The sequence below is a fragment of the Orycteropus afer genome, unplaced genomic scaffold, assembly GCF_000298275.1.
Source record: "Orycteropus afer afer isolate SDZICR_OR568_19922 unplaced genomic scaffold, OryAfe1.0 scaffold00326, whole genome shotgun sequence".
Taxonomy (NCBI): domain Eukaryota; kingdom Metazoa; phylum Chordata; class Mammalia; order Tubulidentata; family Orycteropodidae; genus Orycteropus; species Orycteropus afer.
Window position 1 is genome coordinate 1012415 of NW_006921913.1, and position 22600 is coordinate 1035014.

General features: G+C 36.6%; 1 protein-coding gene across 1 annotated transcript in view; it reads left to right on the top strand.

Moving 5' to 3' along the window:
- Positions 1 to 22154, top strand: part of RGS13 (regulator of G protein signaling 13) — a 36632-nt gene extending 14478 nt beyond the window's left edge. The window contains exons 2-4 of the mRNA XM_007952159.2: positions 453 to 514; positions 20003 to 20169; positions 21969 to 22154. Of these exons, the coding sequence (XP_007950350.2) occupies positions 453 to 514; positions 20003 to 20169; positions 21969 to 22154 (415 nt within the window). The remainder of the gene's footprint in view (positions 1 to 452; positions 515 to 20002; positions 20170 to 21968) is intronic.
- Positions 22155 to 22600: the final 446 nt, after the last annotated feature.

Sequence of the window (22600 nt, forward strand, 5' to 3'; positions counted from 1 at the left end):
AGTTCTGGAAGTTTCATAAACAAAATAAAGTTATTGACATGAGACAAAGTATATGTGAACTGCTGTATGAAAAGTGAATTTACTCTGTAAATCTTCACCCAAATCCTAATTAAAAAAAAAAAAAAATACACCAACACATTACTAAAAGATTAAAGGGAAATACATTAAAATATCAGTAGTGGTAATTGGGAACAGGGAAATTATAGGCCAATGGTTCTTCTTCTTTTTTTACTATTTATTTTACTATGTTTTCCATACTTCACTTAATGAGCATATACTTATTTTACAATTTTAAAAATTTAGAAAGTAAAAGTAAAATGTAGACCAAGACCACACACCAATGGAGTGTAACTAGTTTTGGCATTTTTTCAGTGTAGTATGTTTCTATTTAGTTCAGCAAAACCTTGAGAATATATTCAGTATAATCAAGCACCATTTGTTTCTTTTCAAAGCTTTACTTTGGAGGAAGTGTTACAGTGGGCCCAGTCTTTTGAAAAGTTGATGGCTACAAAATGTGAGTATTACGTACATACTGTCTGTAGATTACTAGCAGTTTCATTCTTAGCAGTAAGAGGGGCCCAATAGGTGCTGTCTGCATGCTGCTCTTCTCACAGAAGTTCTAGATGACAACTGCCATAGTTAAAAAAAGAAAACCTGAAAATAGTTGGTTGTGTCAACCACTATTATTTTCTCTGGTGTTAATTAAAACAAGATTAGTCACTGTGAATATTTATTCTTCCCAAGTACATGTGTAAAATCCCTTGGGAAATATGCTTAAATAGTAACATGTTTTGAAATAGACTCTTACCACACACTTCTTAAGTTAGGATGGGAAAAAAAAAAAGGACAATTCACCATTCCTTAGCGCCTTTAAAAGTAATAGTAAATTTGAAAAGTGGTGTTTGAAAACTTTTCTTCAAAGTATGTTCATAACTTTATCAGTGGCTGGTTTAAGTGGAGCAGTGTTTTGTTCTGTTGTGCATAGGGTCACTATGAGTCAAAGCCAACTCAGTGGCACCTAACAACAATAACAATAACAGCAACACATATTAATTAGTCTGTAATTACATGTACATGTTAACATGCAGATGGTATAAATGAAAGACAATAGAAATGGAGATAAAATCATAGACTCAATGCTAGAAATATGAATACGCACATTCATGTGAGTAGTCAGTTGAGTTTGTGGTTGGAAATTGGGAGGTTGTGCCTGCTATATAATTGTCTTCCAGTGACCAGTAGTTATTACTTTAACACTCCTCGGAATTTACAGTGTAGTACGTCCATATGACAGTAAAATACAAAGTAGAAAAATAATAAATACTAGAAAACAGACACAGAAAAACATGTGGTGAATACTGAAAAGTCTCTGTTTGCTGCTTGTTCCTTTTTTTTTTTTTTTTTAGTGGAATCTGTTTCCTTCAAACATTTAGTAATTTTCACTATCCACCTGTCTTTTGGGGATCCTCTGTTAGCCTTTGTGAATGTTTTATCTGTTTATAGCTGATGACTGTGGAAGAGGATTTAAATGTTTTAATTAGTGGGGTGTGAGGGTGATTATTCTGGACTGGGTACCTTTGTTCTTCCTGAGGGTTACCGTAACCTTGGGGCACTATCTGCTTTCCCTGACTCAAGGGCTTGTGCCTAATGCTCCTTTTTTATAGAGAGATACCTAGTACTGCCTGGCCCAGAGGGCAATGGCAGGATGTATGAACCCCTAACTGCTTACAAAGAAACACCTTATAATCAGTCATTCTGATGGTTGCTTCCTTGCCCCTCCCCTACTGCTATGACCACACCTCCAAGCTACAGTCACCAGCTAAGCTTTCACCTTTTGGGGCAGGCTATAGACCTTTATTCCATGAAATCATTACTGCCTTGCAATTTTCAGGAATTCTTCAGAGTATGTGATCCAATTTCCCAGTATAATGTCAAACTTTTTAAAAATATATCCTTTTTGGTCAAGTTTAGGACATTGGAATGGGAGGAAAAGACAAAAGCATATGTTCAATCTGTTAGATTGATTCTCTGCTAGTAGTATGAATTTAGGTCTCAACCGTCAGTAATCCATGCTTTGCAACATTGGCAAAGTGTCCTCTTGCAGGTTCATATTTTTTATCTGTTCAATTGGAGTAATAGCTACCTTTTCAGCATTATTGTGCAGGTTAGATATAAAAGATCTACTTCAGTGAATGACACAGAGCAGGCACACAAAAATGGATAGTTATTTTTATTAGAAGTAACTACATGTCTCTGAATATCATTCCCTTTTCTCAGCTGCCTACCACAAAAGTCCAAAATTTCTAACTTGGGTTTCAGGGCTCTCTACCTAACTAATCCCAATGTGTTTCTTAAAAATATATCATCTCCACCTGAGCTTCTTCATAACCTGTTTTTCTGCCAACATGAGTGTTGCAGTATCTACAACTCTTATGCTCCAGGTTTTTCTTCAAGATTCTTTCCATCTTCTCTGTCTATTCTACCTCTCAAGACCTTACCCAACCTTGGAAGTAATATTTAAGCTCTGCCTTTTCCATGAAAACACCTAGAAATATTTTTCCTACTTCTTCTATTTTGTAGGTATTGTTATTCATTCTGCTTTTGATTGTAACTACTGGTGTATTGGTATATTGGGATTTTTCCACAGCCATTCTCTCACTACATTGTAAATTCCTTAAGAGTGTAGATTGACTCTCATTCACTATACTTCCCCCTGAGAGACTGAAAATGTGCTTTGTATCTAGTGGATACATAATAAGTGGTCAACAGATAAATATAAGACAAATATTACTAAGAAAAAATCAAAACATGAAGCCGTATTATGTAAGAGTTTATGTGCCAGTTCTGGAAGTTTCATAAACAAAATAAAGTTATTTGGCAAGTATGTCTGTGTTGTTGTATCTTTTCATTACACTTACTCAATCTGTATGCTAAGCAAGATTTAGTCCCAAGTAGTTTATCGTTTTTGTAGCTATTGCAAATGGTATTGGTTTTCTTATTTCCTTTTCAGACACCTCTTTGCTGGGGTAGAGGAATCCAACTGATTTTTGTATGTTCCTCTTATATCCTGCCACTATGCTAAGTCTTTCAATAAATTCCAGTAGTCTTCTTGCTGGGTTTCTTGAGTTTTCTGTGTACAAGATTATATCATCTACAAATAGGACTAGTTTTCTTTCTTCTTACCAATCTGGATGCCTTTAATTTCCCTTTCTTGCCTTTTTGCCCTGGCCAGGGCTTCCAATACAATATTGAATAGAAGTGGAGATAGAGGCCACCATTGTCTTGTTTCTGTTTGCAAGGGGAATGGTTTCAGTCTCTCTCCATTGAGAATAATGTTGGTTGTTGGTTTTGCATATAAGCCCTTTATAATGTTGAGGAATTTCCCTTCAATTCCTATTTTTCTGAGTGTTTTTGTAAGGAATGGGTGTTGGATTTTATCAAATGTCTTTTCTGTATCTATTGATACGATCATGTGAATCATTTCCTTTATTTTACTTATGTGATGGATTCCATTGATTGTTTTTCTAATGTTGAGCTATCCTTGCATACCTGATATGAACCCCACTCAGTCATGATGTATTATTTTTTTGATATGTTGTTGGAATCTATTGGGTAGGATTTTGTTGAAGATTTTTGCATTAATATCATGAGTGATATTGGTCTATAGTTTTCTTTTCTAGTGGTGTCTTTGCTTGGTTTGGTTATCAGGATTATGGTTGCTTCATAAAATGAATTTGGGAGGATTCCATCCTTTTGTATGTTCTAGAAAAGTTTGAGTAGGATTGGTGTCAACTCTTCTCTGAATGATTGGTGGAGTTGTCCAGTGAAATCTTCCAGGCCAGGACCTTTTTGTTGGTAATTTTTTTATGACCTGTTCAACTTCTTCTTTTATTATGGGTCTGTTCAAATTTTCTACCACAGTCTGTGTTAGTTTAGGTAAGTAATGTGTTTCTAGAAACCTGACCATTTCTTCTAGGTTTTCAAATTTGTTGGATTACAGTTCTTCATAGTATCCTGATATTATTCATTTTATTTCTGTTGGTTCTATTGTGACGTCACCCCTTTCATTTCTTACTCATGTTATTTAAATCTTCTCCTTCTTTTTCTTTAAGTTCACCAGGGGTTTGTTAATTTTATTAATCTTTTCAAAGAACCAACTTCTAGTCTTGTTGATTTTTTCTATTGTCTTTCTATTTTTTGTTTCATTTATTTCTGCTTGAATTCTTATTATTTCTTTTCCTCTGGTGACTTTAGGCTTTTCTGCTGTTGTTTTCCTAATTGTTGGAGATGTTGGGTTAACATGTTGTTTTGGATCTTTCTCTTTTTTTTTTGATGTGTGCATTTACTGCTATAAATTGCCTTCTGATCACTGCTTTTGCTATGTCCCAAAGATTTTAGTATGTTGTGTTTTCATTCTCATTTGATTCGAGGATTTTTTTGTTTGTTTGTTTCATTTTTCATTCCTCCTATTACCCTGTCATTTTTTAGGAAAGTATTATTCAGTTTCTGTGCATTTGCTCTTTTTCTATTGGTCTTCCTAATATTGATTTCTAATTTTATAGTATTGTGATCTGATAAGATGCTTTACAGTATCCCAATGTTTCTAAATTATTGAGACTTGCTTTGTGGCCTAACATATTTTGTATCCTGGAGAATGTTCCATGTGTGTTGGAAAAGAATGTATATTTTACTGTTTTGGGGTGGTGTGCTCTGTAGATGTCTGTAAGGTCAAGTTGGGTGATTGCATTGTTTTTCTGCTTCTTGGTTGAGTTTCTTTCCAGTATTCTGTCTTGTATTGAAAATGTGTATTAAAGTCTCCTACTATTACTGTAGAGTCATCTATTTGTCTTTTCAATTCTGTTAAAGTCTGCTTTATGTATTTTGGGCACTTTAATTGAGTGGATAGATATTTATTATGGTTATGTCCTCTTGTTCAATTGATCCCATAATCATTATATAATGTCCTTCCCTGTCTCTTATGGTTATTTTTGCCTTAAAGTCTGTTTCACCAGAAATTAATATTGCCACTCCTGGATGCCATTTGCTTTAATATCTTTTCCCAACCTTTGATTTTTAGTCTTTCTTTTTGTCTTTGTGTCTAAGGTGAGTCTCTTGTAAACAGCATAATGATGGGTCATATTTTCTTGTCCAATCTGCAAATCTCCATCTCTTGAGTGGTGCATTTAATCTACTGGCATTCAATATAATTATCAACAAGTATAAATTTATTGATATCTTTTTTTAATGTGTTTTTTCATGGTGTTGCTGATTTCTTATATGGAATTTTCTGTGCTGAGCTCATTTTGTTTATGAATTATGTTATTATCTCCTTCATTGCTATTGTTTTAGTATTTGCTAAATATTTGTGCTTGTATTCTTTTTTATTTTGATGTGAAGGTTTATTATTTTTCTTTGAGGTTACCCTGTGATTTATTATTTTCTTCCCACATTTAAAAGAGTCTGTTCTGCTTTGCAATTGTCTTGACCCCCTCACCATTTAGAAGTTCTGTAACTATACTCTTTATTCCCTCTTTCTGGTTTGTAGTTGTCCTCATTTACCAATTCATGTCCCTGGTTCCCTGTTTACAGTCTCGTAAGCTTATTTTACTTTGCATAGTTCTATAAGTGGGTTGGTTTCTGGGTTATATCATCATGTGTGTTAATCATCTGTTGTTGTTTGCTGTTATTGGTTCTTATTGGTGTTGTTGTTGTTATTGGTGTGAAAGAGCCCCTTTAGCATCTCTTGTAAAGTTGGTCTGGTTTTAACAAACTCCCTTAATTTCTGCTTATCTGGAAATGTCCTAATTTCACCACCACATTTGAAGGACGATTTTGCTAGGTGTCTAATTCTTGGTTGGAAATTTTTTCTTCTCACTTGCATGGTTTCTGCAGATTTATCTGAGGTTAGTCTTATTAGTTGCCCTTTGTAGGTAACTTTTCATTTTTCCTGTGCTGCTTTCAGGATTTTTTTCTTTGTCTTCAGTTTTGCTGAGTTTGATTATGATATGCCTTGGTTATTTTCTCTTTGGAGTTCATTAAACTTCTTGAATGAATTTTATTCTCATTTTGTCATCATACCAGGGAAATTCTCTGTTATGATTCTCAAACAAATCTTTGACAATTTTCTCTGTAGTTTTGTCTGTCTCTTCCTGTTCTAGAATTCTGATTACATGTAGCTTATTCCTCTTGATGGTATCCCACATGAATCTTAGGTTTTCTTCATTTTCTTTTGACCTTTTTTCTGATTGATCTCTTCCCAAAGAATTATTGAGGTATTTGTCTTCAATCTCATTAATTCTGTCTTCCATTTATTTGATTCTAGTCCTTTGCCACTTCAATGTGTTATCTGCTTTTGTAATCTAGTATTAATCTTCTGGATTTCTATTTGTTGTATCATTTCTAACTTTTTGTTTATTTTGTCACTCTGTTCTTGTATTGTTTTCCTAAATTGTTCCAGAGTTTTGTCTGTGTTTTCCTGTTTTTTTTTTTTTTTCAGTATTTTCCTTGATCTGTCTCTCAGTTCATTGAAGATACCCAAATATAATTCTTTTGAATTGCTTATCAGGGAGTTCCAATGCTGCTTCTTCTTCCAGGATGTTTTCTGAATTTATATCCTGGTCCCTTGTTTCTACTACTTTATCTTGCTTTTTTTGTGGACTTTGATGGTCTGTTGTCTCCAAGACATTGTGGTGGTGGTGTATTTATGTTAAATTTGTGCTTGTATATTAGAGTGATTAACCCAAGATTTTTTATCTTTCATTTTGTTTTGATATATATGTCAAATATATATACAGGGTATTGTGCTCCTCTATTCAGTAATTGTTAGCACTTAGGCACTCACCACTTGTCTCCTGATGGATGTGATAGAGAATGAGAGTGTTTGCACAGGTAACTGTTAGCATAAAGAGAAGTTCAGGTTGAGTTCAGTTGGTATTAGCCACAGTCTATGGTTGGTCACTTGGTGCAAAAGCAAATCTCACTCAGTGGATGGGTTTGCAGGAGTTGCAGGTATGGTTGGGTTGTGTTGGAATGGTTCCTGTCTCCCACTCAGGAAATAATAATAAAACACACACACACACACACACAAATGGAAAAGAAGGGACCAAAAGAACTTAAACTGCATAAACAAATGGGAACAATCACACACAAAAAAAGAAATGCAACATATGAGAAGAAAAATTTTCAAAATATATTTCAAAAGGATAGAAGAAAGATAATGAGAAAAAAGAGAATTAAAAAAAAAGTCACAATATCTGGGGTGGGAGAAGTGAGAGAAAAAAGTAAGAGTAAAAGAATAGTAAAGAAAAAAATGGGAAAACTGCAAAAGGAAAAACAAGGTACAGGAATAACCAAAAGAAAGGTAAAAGAAGGGAACCAGGAAAAATGGGGGGGGGGGCAAGAATCATGAATGGGAAAGAGAAAAAAAAAAAGGAAGAAAGGAGAAAGATAAAAAGAATAATTTCAAAACAAAAACAGAACTGTGGGGAGCAGGACATGGAAGGTTCTGTCAGAGCACAGACCAGGATGGAATTCCTGCTGGTCAAGAAGATGTGTGGAGACATGGGATGGCTACACTTCTGTTCACCATAGGATGTGGGGTATAAGAGTAACAAGAGGAATATCACACCTTTCTACTCATCAGCCTCCAATGTGGTTGCCCATCCTGTCCTCAGCAAGCAGAGCTTATTCTTAGGTCTCTGTCCAGGTAAAAACTCCTTTTGCATATATTCAAAATGGCTATGCTGCTTGCAAATATTCCAAATGGCTGTGCCCTCAGGACAGCTGCTTGCAGTCCACAGGTCTATTTGTCTCCTTCTTCACTGTTTTCCTTTCTTGCTGTCAGGCACCAATGCGGTCCTTGCCCATGCAGTCTTTGGTGAACAGAGCTGATTCTTAAGTTGCTACTGGGAAATATTCAAAATGCCTATGCCCTCAGGACATCCAGCAGTCTGCAGCTCTGTGTGTCTCCTCACTCACTGTTTTAATTCAGATTCTTCTATTAGTTTGTATTTAATCCACTTCTTTACCCTTCCCTTCAAAGCTCAGGGTTCCAGGATCATTTTCGGTATTGGTTTCAATTGATTTCTCATTGCTTTTTTGCAGAGGGTCTTTGTACCATGTCTGCCTTTTCTGCCATCTTGCCAGAACTCCTACAATTATCATTTTTGACATCTAATGTCATGAGAATAAGCAAAATATATACAAAAGTTGAAGACAGGAAGACATTGCTCTTTTTAAAAACAGTATAAGAATAGAACTCCTGTAAAATCTATGTAAAGATTCCATAATCACATTATAAAAAGGTGACAAAGAAATCACTTTATGGATCATCCAACCAAAATTATAAAACTAACAGAAACATGAAACAAGCCAAGAATAAAAGTGTGTTTATATTAACCAATGACACTAGCAAAGTGCTTCCTTGAGCTAAGAGATACCAAAAAAAAAAAAAAAAAAACCCATTGCCTTAAACTTAATTCCAACTCATGGTGACCTTATAGGACAGAGTAGAACTGCCCTTAGGGTTTCAAAGGCTGTAAATCTTTACATAAGCAGACTGTCTCATCTTTCTTCTGTAGAGTGGCTGGTGGGTCCAAACTACTGACTTTTCAGTTAGCAGACAAGCACTTAACCACTGTACCACCAGAGTTCCTTGAGTTAAGATATGGAAGTGCTATTTTTACATAGACTAAAAGACTGTTTCTAAGAACATGTAGTCCAGAAACTGACATGGGAAGGGAGTGGTATAACTAAATGAACAAGAATTGGCTTAGGAGATGTTTTCTGGGAATCTATTAAGTAATAATAATATTTAACTTCCTTCTAGGAAATGGGGATCCAAGAAAATGATCAACATGAGAACAGAACTATAGAAAATTTCAGACATTAGTTAGACCTTAAGGATATTAATAACCTAGATTCTTCTAAATGTTAGACCAATAAGTTTTAAAATGTGGGTCAAAAATACTTTTAAAAAAATAGTATGTTCCTTTGTTCAATATTAATTCAATAAATATTTAGGTCTTAGTCTTTATGCTTTTAAAAAAAATGTGGCATGTGGCAAATAAAGTAATATGGGAAAAAAATATATTTCAAAAACTGAAAATCCCTTAGAAGAAAACAGGAGAACCTTCCCGTTATGGCACTGTCCTAGTTAATTAGAGTTGTTGTAACTTTTAATAAATAGAAATTGTGGTTTAAACAAGAGAATTTTATTTTCTCACAGTCCTGGAAGTTAAGGGTCCAAATCAAGGTCATAGAAAACTATGTAGATTCCTTCTGTGAATAGCTCTCTTAGTTTCTGGTGTCCACAGTCCTTGACATCCTTGTTGTTCCTTGGCATCTGTCTTCCCTTATGTATCTCTGTATTTATTATGCTCTCTTACTCAGAAGTGTACTCAAAAGACTCATTAACATACAAAAAGAAAAATCCTATTTCTAAGCAGGATCACATTTATAGGTACAGAGGTTAGGATTTCAACACATATTTGGGGGCTGGGGAGACCCAATTAAATACAAAACAGGCACATCAGGATAAAGTAGAAAATAGTGATCAAAATATCTGCTAGTAACACCCAGAAAGGAATTCCAAAGGCAAGACAAACACAAATGGCTGCATAAAAGGCTATTTTGTTATTGTTTTTAATCCAGAAATATGGTAGCATACTTACATGATGATGCCCATGAATGATTGTTGTTGTTGCTATGTGTCAACGAGTCAGGCCTGACTCATAGCGACCCCTCCTTGGGTTTCCAAGGCGGAATCACTACTGAAGTACACTGCCCAACCTTTCTTCCGAGGAGTGGCTGGTGGGTTTGAACCGCCAGCCTTCTGGTTAGAGTCAAGTGGCTTAGTCACTGTTGTTGTTGTTGTTGTTGTTATATGCCATCGAGTCAGATCTGACTCATAGTGACCCCTCACTACGCTACCAGAAATGAATGATTAGAGAGGAGGAAACTGATAACATAGACAAGAGTGGGAATAATTGTAAGAGCAATGGAGACATGCAAAGCAATGGAGATGGCAAAATTAGGTGAGAGCCAGAAAAATTGTTTGACAAGCACAAAAGAAACAGAGACACTTCTTCCACTCTATTAGGAAGGAAGTTAAAGAGGGTAGGTACAGACACTGGTATGATGGTTGATTTGGTGAAGGAAAGATGAGGTTATCTTCATCTGACTAAGTCTATGTTAGTGAAGTTTTAACAGAAAGTGTTGAGGAGAGGGAACGCTGTTAATTTAAAGATAGGCAGGTAGAAGTCCCTGGGTAATGCAAACAGATGAGTACTACTCTTAACTAAGAGGTTGGTGTTTGAACTCCCCCAGAGGTGCCTCAGAAGCATAGCCTGGAAACCTGCTTCCAAAAGGTCACAACCATGAAAATCCTATGGAGCAGTTGTACTCTGTAGCACATGGGATTGCCATGAATTAGAATCGACTTGATGGCAACTGATATAGTTATGAAATAGTTTCTGAGATTTAGAAGGCCATGGTATCTAGGAAGGGTAGTAAGAAGACTGTCCAAAGCTGAATGTTCATTCAAAATTTGCAGCGATGATTTCAAGTGAGACAGAACGTCTCTCTCTGCCCAGTTCAAGATGCTTCAGCACGGATGAAGAGCAGCCATACAGTTAAGTCATTTCAGACGGACAACTGTTCTGAATCTGACAGGGTTGGTATTAATTTAAAGAATCTTGGATGTCCCCTATACTTTCCTGCCTTTCTGAATTATCAAAATTACTGGAGACATTCTTGGAAATGCCAAGAATAATAATATCCAGAATAATGCCATATTGGAGCTCTGGTGGTGTAGTGCCCAAGGCATTTGACTGCTAACCAGAAGTCTGGTGGTTCAAACCAGTCACTCCTTGAAAGGAAGATCTACTTCCATAGTGATACCACCTTGGAAACCCAAGAAGGTGTCTTTATGAGTCAGATCCCATTCAATGGATTGAGTTTGGGTTTTGATTTTTTGCTGAAAGCAATGAACACTGCTCCACACTGATGAACTATCTGAGCTGGGTGGTGCATCCCCACCTTCATTGTGGCACAAAGTGGCCATTAGAAATTCCTGCTAGGCATTGATGTTCCCTAGTGCGTATCCTGAATCCAAAGGAAGAGCTATTCTATTAGCTCTCTTCTGTGAGAGATTCTTTGCTGCTCACTGTGAGTTAACAGCTTCCTACACCATCATCCCTTCTAATCTTTGTCAACCGCTGCTGTTGCCATGGTTCCCTTCATCAACCTTTATATCACCTACTCTGGCTTGCCTCAGCCTTTTCCACTTAGTATTTTTGTCTCCTTTTACTTCACATGCACATCTTGACATTTCCAGGGGGAAAAAAAAAGAAAGGAAAAAAGCTTGCCTTTTTTAGACAACACTGTTCAGTTAGTGTATTTCTTATCTTCCTCTCAGAAAACTGAGTAGTAATAGCACAGCACATATAATCCTCTCATCTTCAGTGCTTCCTGAATGCTGAATAATTAGGGCCTAAGTTTTCACGTTTCAAAATATATGAAGAGTCACTTTAAAATGAAGAAGCACAAGGGGTCCAAAAGCCTGGATTGACAAATATTCATTCGAAACCTATTATATATCCGACATCATGCAGCCACCAGGCAAAGATTAATAAACTGCAGCCCTAATCCTCAAAGTATTTGCAAACAAGTGGGAGAATAAGAGAAGTAAACTAATAAATACAATAGAGTGTAGTGTATAGAAAGATAGAGCTGTAATTAAAATAGGTGTGCACTGGGTGCTATTTATCAACTGACAGGAAGCACTTATCTAACCTAGGGGATTCAGAGAAAGTTTTCCAAATATTGCAATGCCTGAGCTGAGTCTTGAAGAACAGAATATAAAGGCTGCCAGACAGAAGGAACTGTATATACAACAGTATGGGGGCAATACGTTGCATGTCCAGAAATACCAGGACTCAAACAAAGACTGCCTGTCCAGGAGTGACCTAGAAGTGGCTGAGAAGAATGGCTGTTGCAGGCACTACCAAAAAACCTGGCCTTCATCATTAGAGCAATGAGAAAATGTTGAAAGGTTATGAACAGGGTTATGGCCATATTTTCATTTTAGAGAGCTTTCTGTAATAAAAGTGCAATCTTTCAATAAGAGATTCAAAGCAGGACTGCAGAGATGAATTGAGGCTTTCTCAGATTAGATAGTTTACAAATAAACACACAAAAAAAAATACACAAGCAAAAAATAATATGTAAAAAGAAAATAGAAGATAGGCAATAAATAAGACAAAGGTATTGTCTTTAGCATATAAATAGAACTAAAAATTCAAGAAAACATTAACACTGCAAGAGAAAAATGGACAAAAAATAGAAATTTGTAGAAAACTTAGAAAAGATCAGTAAAAAGGAAAAAAGACGTTTAAGCATAATATTTTAAAAATACAAATGTAAACATTTATAAGTCACTAGTCTCACCCCATCAGATTCAAAAGAGTTCGAATGAGTAGACACTTCTAAACTGTTGGTGGTAATGAAATTTTCTGAAAGGAATTTAACAGTATATATTAAGAGTCAAAAATATATCTTCAGTCTAGTAATTCTATTCCTCTGAATCAATTCTAAGAAAATATTATACATTCATAGGTTTATAAACCAAAATGTTCAATATAGGATAATTCATAACAACAACGGAAAAAGAAAACAATCTAAATGTTCCATAGTAGGGTGGGTAAATATATTATAGTCTAGCCTGCTCCCCGGAAGGAAGGTTGGGCAATCTACTTCCATGATACTGCCTCAGAAACCCAAGGAGGGGTGGCTATGAGTCGGGTTCGACTCGACGGCACCTAACGACAACAAGAAGCCTGCAATGGACTACTATATAAACATTAAGACTAATGAGGAGAAGGTGTTTGCTCAATGATATTAAGTACATTTTGAAATTCTTTCTTTTGTGCATGTGTAGATCAATGAATGCTAGCTAGATAGGCAGTTACATAAAGAAAAGACTTAAAAAATAAAAGAAAAATATACCAAAATATTAACAACAATAATTATTTTTGTTAGACATTTTCTGTATTTAAAAACAATCCATAGTGTTTTCAACTGTTTTTATAATAACAAAATAAGAGAGGGTAGAAGAAAAATAAAAAATGACTAATATCATAAAAGCCAAAGCAGAGAATTTTAATAAGACAAAAAATTTACTATAAAACTTCACAGAACCTGGTAAAAAAAATATGGAATTCATTATTCCCAGTAGTATACATTGAAAATAAAGTGGATTTAAAATTAAGTTAGGCACATTTCAGTGGTGGTGCAGTGGTTAAAGCATTCTGTTGCTAACCAAAAAGTCGGCAGTTGGAACCCACCATCCACTCCTTGGGAGAAAGGTGAGGCAATCTGCTTTTGTGAAGATTTACAACACTGGAAAACCTTTGGGCAGTTCTGCTCTGTCCTATAGGGTTGCTGTGAGCTGGAATTCACTTGATAGCAGTGGGTTTTGTTTTGTTTTGTTTACGAAACTTGCCGCCTTGCAGATAGCATTACCCTGGAATATATCAGCCACTGTTCTTAGTCAACCACGAAAAATATCAGGTTTTACTTCTACATCAAGAATATTGGCATTTGTCACCTTGTATGTCACAGAAATACTAATTTCAGCAGCTTGTTTAAGAACAAGCTAAAGAGTCCCAAAGGTGTCACTCTTATTCTACAAGGAAAAGACATAACCTATTTCTTCTATCCTTTTATTTTAAATGAATAATTCTGTTGTTTATTCCTTATTCACTCTGCTCAAGCAGAACTACACACTCTTGAGCTCAATACTCAAGAAAAAAGTATCATTTAAAACTTCAGGATGGCTTACATTGCCTGATTTGGAAAAAGGCTTCTCTGCCTTGTAATTCGCTTGTACTGTGAGTCAGTAGAAATTCTAATCTGAGCCATTCAGTTCTGACTTTAATGATTACTAAGATTCCTTGAATACTTGTACACAAATGCATTTTCAGCTGCTTGCTTGGGTAACTCAAAGCATACTCAGACAGAAATTAACCTTTTGGGGACAGAATTCTGTAAAAGGCCCCAATCACCTGAGTTTATTCACTCTTCACACCAGTGTTTGAGCAGTTCAGGTCAGCTTTCTGCAGATTATGATGCAGTAACAAATGGAATTAAAATCTCAGCACTTTACAAAAATAAATAAATAAATAAAGGTAATTTCTCTCTCATATTCCATGACAACTGGGGTCAGTTCCAGTCCCATTGCACATGTCTTCATTCCGGCCCGGAGGCTAAAAAGCAGCAGATCTTTTCTGGAATGTTCTGCTTTCATGACGATTGGCAGAGCAGGAGTACAGCAATGGCAGGATATGTTCTTCTTCCACTTTCTGCTTGAACCTGCATGTAGCATTTTTGCATGTATTTCATTGGCTATACCAAGTCCAATGGCTAGGCCAAAGTCAATATGTCTTAGAAGTATAATCATCCTACAAGAAAGGGAGTAACTGAGAACAAAACTGCTATCTACACATTAAGTACCTCTATAAAAATATGTATAGCAACATGAAGATGGCTTTAGCAAAGGATTTGAGTATGCCAGGAATTGAACCATGAGGTGGAATGAGAATCTAGAAACATTTTACTATACAATTAAGCTAAACAAAAATATGAACATGAATTCTGAATACTATACCTTAGAATCTAATACTGATTTCCAGATCTTCTCCATTCCCCAACCCGCCAACTCAATCTATCTAAGAAGTTGGTGAAAACAAAATGTTCAACTTCAATCTGTAGATGTTATCTAAAGTCTTCTTTTCCACAGCTCATTTCTTTATTTTAGTGTCCTTCTTAGTTCCTACTGAAGTATTCAGTCAAAATTCCTAAGTACAAATTAAGTAAATTGCCCTTTTAAAGGAACTCTGTTTCTTTAAATATACTATGCAAAATGTCAGCTTTCAGCTTTACTTGTTAAGCTAGAACTGGATTTTTGTTTTATTTATTCATTTTGCTCATTTGCCTACCCGTTCGGGTATTTCTCTTAGAGGATCACCAATTGCTGCATCTGTGTTCTCTGCTGCCATCTTTCTCTACCTACAATGAGGTGAGGGACATATTGAAATCATTTTAGTGTGAAAATAAACTACTTGATTGATATCTAAATTAAAATGTACTCCCCCATTGATAGGAATGTTTCCAATCCATAGCATTTCCTATGTTACATTTCTTTACATCCTCTGCATTCCATGTAATCCTCCAAACAGATGTTCCTGTTGAATCGTTTCCCATTCAGTGTCGTGAAGGCTATGCTTGCTCATGTGAACATACTAGACCATGCTCTAATTTTGTCTATTTCTAGGATAGCATATTTCTTGCAGATAACCAGTTTTTCCCAATTCTAGTGCCTCTGTATTCAGATGCTGCCTTCATTTGATTTCTTTTTATTAGATATAAAATACATTAATTATTTCCTGCTACCCTGCATCACTGATAACAGAACCAGTGAAAGCCAAAGGGACAAGGAGCCTTGCTTTCTTGTGCTTAGAAACACAATCTCATCTCTTATGTGAAGCTCCAGGAAAGTGTGACTTACTTGTTGTTGCTATTATATATGAATATCATTATTTCTAATAAAAGATAATGACGTTGTTTTTGGTGTTGTTATGTACCATCAAGTTGTCTCTGACTGGTAGTGACCTTATGTACAACAGAACGAAACACTGCCTGTCCTGTGCCAGCCTCACAATCCCTACTACTGAGCCCATTGCTGTAGCCTCCGTGTCAGCCCATCTTGTCAAGAGCCTTCTCCTCTTTTGTTGACCCTCCACTTTACCAAACACAACATCCTTCTCCAAAGAATAGTTCCTTCTGACAATATGACCAAAGTAAGTGAGACAAAGCCTGGCCATTCTCACTCCCAAGGAGCATTCTACCTGCACTTCTTCCAGGACAGATTTGTTAGTTCTTTTACCAGTCCACAGTACTTTCAGCATTCTTTTCCAACACCACAAAAGCATCAACTCTTCTTCGGTCTTCCTTATTCATTGTCCAGCTCTCACGTGCATATGAGGTGATTGAAAATACCATGGCTTGGGTTAGGTGAATCCTAGTCTTCAAGGAGACATCTTTGCTCCTCAGCACTTGAAAGAGGTACTTTGCAACAGATTTGCCTAATGCAAAGTTATCTTTTGATGTCTTCACTGCTGTTTTTATTGACATTGATTGTAAAACCAAGTAATGTGAAGTCTTTGCCAATTTCAATCTTCCCTTCATCTATCTTGATGCTGCTCATTGGTCCCATTGTGAGGATTTTTGTTTTCTTTATGTTGAGGGGTAATCCACACTACAGACTATAGTCTTTAATCTTTATCAGTAAGTGCCACAAGTCATCCTCACTTTCAGCAAGCAAAGTTGTGTCATCTCCTTATCTCAGTTATTAATGGGCCTTCCTTCAATACTGATACCACATTCTTCTTCATATAATCCAGCTTCTTGGGTTATTTGCACAGCAAACAGATTGAATAAGTATGGTGAGAGGAAACAAACCCGAAGCACTCTCTTCCTGATTTTAAACCATGCAGTATCCTCTTGTTATGTTTGAACAACAGCATCCTGGTCTATGTACAGGTTCCTCATGAGTACCATCAAGTGTTCTGGAAATCCCATTCTTCTCAATGTAATCCACAATTTGTTATGATCCACATAATTGAATGCCTTGGCATAGTCAATAAAACACAAATAAACATCTTTCTGGTATCCTTTGCTTTCAGCCAAGATCCATATGACATCAGCTATGATATCCCTCACTCCACGTCCTGTTCTGAATCCAGCTTGCGTTTCTGGAAGTTCTCTGTCAATATACTGCTGCAATGTAGTTACTTCAGTAACATTTTACTTGCGTGTGATATCAATGACATTGTTCAATAATTTTCACACTCTGTGGGATCACTTTTTCTTTGGAATTGGCACAAATATGGATCTCTTCCAGTCAGTTGTCCAGGCAGCAGTCTTCCCAATCTCTTGGCATAGTCAAGTGAGTGCCTCTAGTGCAGCATCGATGCGTTGAAACATCTCAATGAGTAAGTCCTTGTGTACAGCCACCATCTGTGTTGTTGCAAACAGTATTTGCAAGGAATAAGTCATTGGTCTTGGAAAATTCTATCACGCAATCTTCAGCACTGCTTCTATCACCAAGGCCATATTTTCCAACTACCGGTGATTCTTCTTTGTTTCCAACTTTTGCATTCCAATCACCAGTGATAATTAACACATCTTGTTTGCATGTTTGGTCAATTTCAGACTTCAGAAGTTGGTAAAAATCTTCAGTTTTCCCATCTTTGGCTTTGGTGTTTGGTGTGTAAATTTGAATAATAGTAGTATTAACTGGTCTTCCTTGTAGGTATATGGATACTACCCTATCACTGCCAACAATGTACTGCAGGATAGATCTTGCTACATTCTTTGTGATGATGAATGCCACACCATTCTTCTTCTATTTGCCATTCTCAGCATAGTAGATCATATGATCATTGTTCTGGTTACCTAGAGCCGCTCTAACAGAAAATACCACAAATGGGATGGCTTTAACAAACAAGAGTTTATTCTCTTACAATTTGGAGACTTTAAGTCCAAATTCAAAGTACAAAGCTCTAGGAGCTGGGTGAAAGCCCCTCAGCCTTGGGCTTCAGCTCTGCCTCCAGCTCCTGGCCCACTGAAGCTAGAGGCTTTTCTTCAGTCAGACAGTTGCTGGCTGCTGAGGCTGCTAAGCCCAAGGTTGACAAGTAAAAAGGCACAGTCCTGATGTTACCAAAACACACAGAAGTCCATTAATTCAAGTCCATTGTAAGTCCCAAGGCAGGCAGAACTATGACACAGCTACATGCAAGATCCAAGCATGCCATAAGCTAGAGACCATTCCCCAAGGCTTCTGCTTATATACAGAAAGCAGACCACATTCCCTAAGGCAGCTACTCACCTGCTCCCAGTAGATTCCACCATGGAGTTGATGACCAATCTCATCATGGGGAGTACCACATCCAGCTGCCCAGCCACTCAACCAAGCCCAGCCAAGTTGACACACAAACTGAACTACCACAACCATCTAATTCAAAATGGCCTAAATCAGTCCATTTCAGTTCACTAATGCCTAGGATATTGATCTTTACACGTTCCATTTAATTTTTGACAACTTTCAATTTTCCTAGATTCATTCTTTGTACATTCCATGTTCTGATTATTAATAGATGTTTGCAGCTGTTTCTTCTCATCCTGAGACATGCCACATTAGCAAATGGGGGTCCCTAAAACTTTACTTTATCCACATCATTAAGGCTGGCTCTACTCTGAGAAGGCAGCTCTTCCCCAGTTGTATTTTAAGTGCCTTCTGACCTGAGCAGCTCATCTGCTGGCACTATATCGCACAATGTCTCAGGGCTATTCATAAAGTTTTCCAGTAATATAGCAGAAAGTGTTTCACTGCTATTCATAACGTTTACACTGGCCTATTCTTTGAGAAGTGGATGGCTTCTTCCTTCTTCTGAGTCTGTCTTAGTCTGGAAGCTCTGCTGAAACCTGTCCACCGTGGAGCTGATGACCAATCTCCTGCCATTAGAAACACCGATAGCATAGCCTCCATCCCCACAACAACACTCAAGCCACTGCAGTACAACAAAGTGACAGACAAGTTTGTCTCCCATTGCTGTCCTAAACTGCTCTGCTCATTTCCTTGTCTCCCCTGATCTGCTCGCTTACCCAGCCTGCCCCCAGGACAAACACCCACATTTCACTGGTCCCTGGGCTAGCTTACTAATAATGATAAGATACTCACCAAGATATTGTTAATCAAAACCTTTTGCTAACAATCATTCACTAAGTGGTCATACATTCAGTGTGCCTAAATGCACATTTCCATTAATATCAATTAAAAGTTGCATTGTTGTTTTATCATTTAGCCATTCAATTTCTCAGATATGCTAAGAGGCCTACTAGTGACCAAAAGAAACTTAATACATCCCTTAAATGGCTCATTTTGAACCTTGAAAATACTGGTTCTCCTGAAGATTTTGGTTAATGCGTTAGAATTGTGAGAGCTTCCCTAACTCATTTCACAAAGACTAAATCAAACCCATTGCTGTCTAGTCAATTCTGATTCACAGCAACCTTGCAGGACAGACTAGAACTCCCATATGGAGTTTTCAAGGCTGTAATCTTAAGGGAAATAGACTGCCACATCTTTCTCCCACAGAGTAGCTGGTGGGTTCCAACAACCAACATTTTGATTAGCAGTGCAGAACTTTACCATTATGCCACCAGACACTAGTGCCTACAAAATAGTGACTCGATAGGAAAAGCTCCTCCCATGTGTTTCCCCTTATTTACTCAGTCCAGAAAGATCATAGCTGAGGGTAGCCATCTCTGGCATCAAGTATAATTTTATACTTATGCTGAACATATCACTGCCCTATTCTACTTCCTGAGATAACTTTCAATATTGCATCTGAATTCTATTTCTTGCCTGGTCCTTTATTTCTGCTTAGAACCATAAACCATGAATTTGAAATTGAATTTTTAATCTATGTCCTCCTGCACTGACTGGATATTGAAAAGTAGCCCAGGCTGTGGCACCTGGACAATATATCACTTCTACTTGTCTTGGACATTTTACTTCCAATCATGACCTGCCTGTATATATTTTAAACCCTTCTCTTACCTGCAATTTTGCTCAAGGTCATAGATTTTTCATGTCAGCTTCATGCACAGAGATTCATCCATCTATGTAGAACCATCCATACTGGTAGGTATATTGCTCTGAGTAACTCAGAATAAAGCAGTGACCTCATTTCTGACTGGCATTACCAAAATATGCTTCATATATTTGAACTTTAGTCTTACATATTATATTATAATATAATATTCACTCGTTAAATAATTTAGGTACTTTGATTCAGAATTTGATTTAAACTGCATTAAATATTGCTCATATTTTATCTTTTTGACCCATAAAATAAATAAATTTTTCCACTCCTTTTAGATGGCCCAGTAGTCTATGCAGCATACTTAAAAATGGAGCACAGTGACGAGAATATTACATTCTGGATGGCATGTGAAACCTATAAGAAAATTGCCTCACAGAGAAGCAGAATTTCTATGGCAAAGAAGCTTTATAAGATTTACATCCAGCCACAGTCCCCTAGAGAGGTAACTAAACACCAGACAATGATGGCAAATGAAAATGAATACATCCCTGGGAGGGCACTGATATCTGTCAAGCACCCATTATATGTCAGGCACTTCACATCCATTGTTCCTGTAATGCTATAAAGTCAGTACACCAAAGAAATAAATCCATTGCTGTCAAGTCTGACTCATAGTAAGACCCTTTAAGACAGAGCAGAAAAGCCCCATAGGGTTTCCAAGACTGTAAATCTTTACAAAAGCAGATTGTCATAGCTTTACCCTGAAAAGTGACTGGTGGATTTGAACTATTGACCTTTCAGTTAGCAGCCAAGTACTTAACTGCTGTACTCCAGGGCTTCTTAAAGTCAGTATAAAAACCCACTGCAACTCATAACGACCCCTCCTTGGGCTTCTGACGCAGTATCGCAATGGAAGTAGATTGCAGAACCTTCCTTCCAAGGAGTGGCTGGTGGGTTTGAACCACCAGCCTTCTGGTTAGCAGTCAAATGCCTGAGGCACTATGCCACCAGAGCTCCTAAAGTCAGTATAGATGGACTTATTTTACAGATCAGAAAACCTAAGAAATTAACTAACTTGTCTAGTATCACACAGCAATTAAGTGTGGCACTTAATTAATACTAAGAGTTAGTATTAAAATGAAGGCTTGTCTGGCTCCAAAGCCTCTCACAGCAAAGGTTTTTTTTTTTTTTTTTTTTAAAAAAAAAAAAAAAGAACAACAAGATGAGTCTTTGAAAGAAGAATTAGTCCTGATCAGAAAGAACTACAGATATAATAAATAGGCATGTTAACACCCCAATGATATTGGGTAAAGTCCATTCCACTACACCAGAACCCACCATGCCAGCCTTCATTTATCCCTTTAAAACTAGCAAAACCAACAGACATTTGTATTGATGTTACTGCCAATCACTTACAGCAGCCTAAAGAAATAGTCATGAGTGAAACAGATGTGTTGAAACCCTTCCTGGTGGAGAGAAAATGAGAATGAAAATTCTTTTTAAGGGGTTAAGGATAGAAGATGGCATGTAAGATTCCTGTCACTTGGGACAGTCCTATATGATCAACTTGTTCCCCAAAACTCTTAACTGGAAAATACTTGGTTTATTTAAATAACCACTTATCTTCCCTCTTTCTCTACTTCTCCTCACTCTCTTCCCATTTAAGGGAATATTCAATTAAACCAACATTTGTGACTATTAAGGAGGACAAATTTTAAAATAGCACCACTTCCCCTTTCCTTAAAAGAGACCTCCAGTTCATAAACTTCCTTGTTTGTAGACTGCTACTAACAAACCACTGGTATCCTGCTAAGTAAGCAATGGTTTCTGGAACTTGTAGGGTTCCCCCCCACCCATCTGGGATGTGGAGGTGGATATTTACTTTTAAGAAAATCACAGTTTATCTCTTATAAATCTTTTTAGATACCTACGAAACTGCAAACAAAATTACCCTGTTCCACTGAAAAGGAGCCAAAAATGTGAAACCAAACCCGTAGCTGTTGAGTCAGTTCTGACTCATAGCAACCTTAAGACAGAGTAGAACTGCCCTATAGGGTTTCCAAGACTGTAATCTTTATGGAAGCAGACTGACACATCTTTCTTCTGCAGTGTGGCTGGTGGATTCAAACCTCCAACCTCATGGTTAGCAGCCAAGTACTGTAAACACTGTGCCACCAGGGCTCCTTACTGAAAAGTAAAGAGGGCATAACTTTTTCATTTTATATACGTATATATATGTTGTTTTCATAAAGTTGGTGGAATTATTCCTATTTATGTTCTACATGTAATTTCACTTTTCAGATTAACATTGACAGTGCTACAAGGGAAACCATCATTAAAAACATGCAAGAACCCACTCAAACATGTTTTGAAGAGGCTCAAAAAATAGTGTATATGCATATGGAAAGGGATTCCTATCCCAGGTTTCTGAAGTCAGAACTATACCAAAAACTTTTGAAGACTACAGAGTATAACAACAATTCCTGATTACCATTGGAAAGTTTAAACTGATGATGGTATATTGAAAGCACTGGCTTTGGACATTTCATTTAAAAAATTCAGAAATCAAGTAGAAATGAACTAGAAGAAATAAAACTGTATCTTGATTTTTTCTTCCCAAAGTGACAGAGATCTCAATATGGATGGACTCTAGAAGTCTTCTAATATGGATAACATAATTTTAAGTATACATACAAAGATCAGTTCATGGATAAGGAAAAGGAAAGTTTTTCTTCACGAAAACAACATTATAAAGTTTTTACTATACCAGTTAACTTATGCATATTTTCTTATTAATGAAATTTTTCTGTCATAATTTACTGATCACTTCTTTAAAAATTTTACTTATATGAATTGTATTGCTAGCATGAATGCATTCTATAGAGTGTTTTTAATAACTTTAAGTAATAAATAAACTTAGTCTCACAGTATAG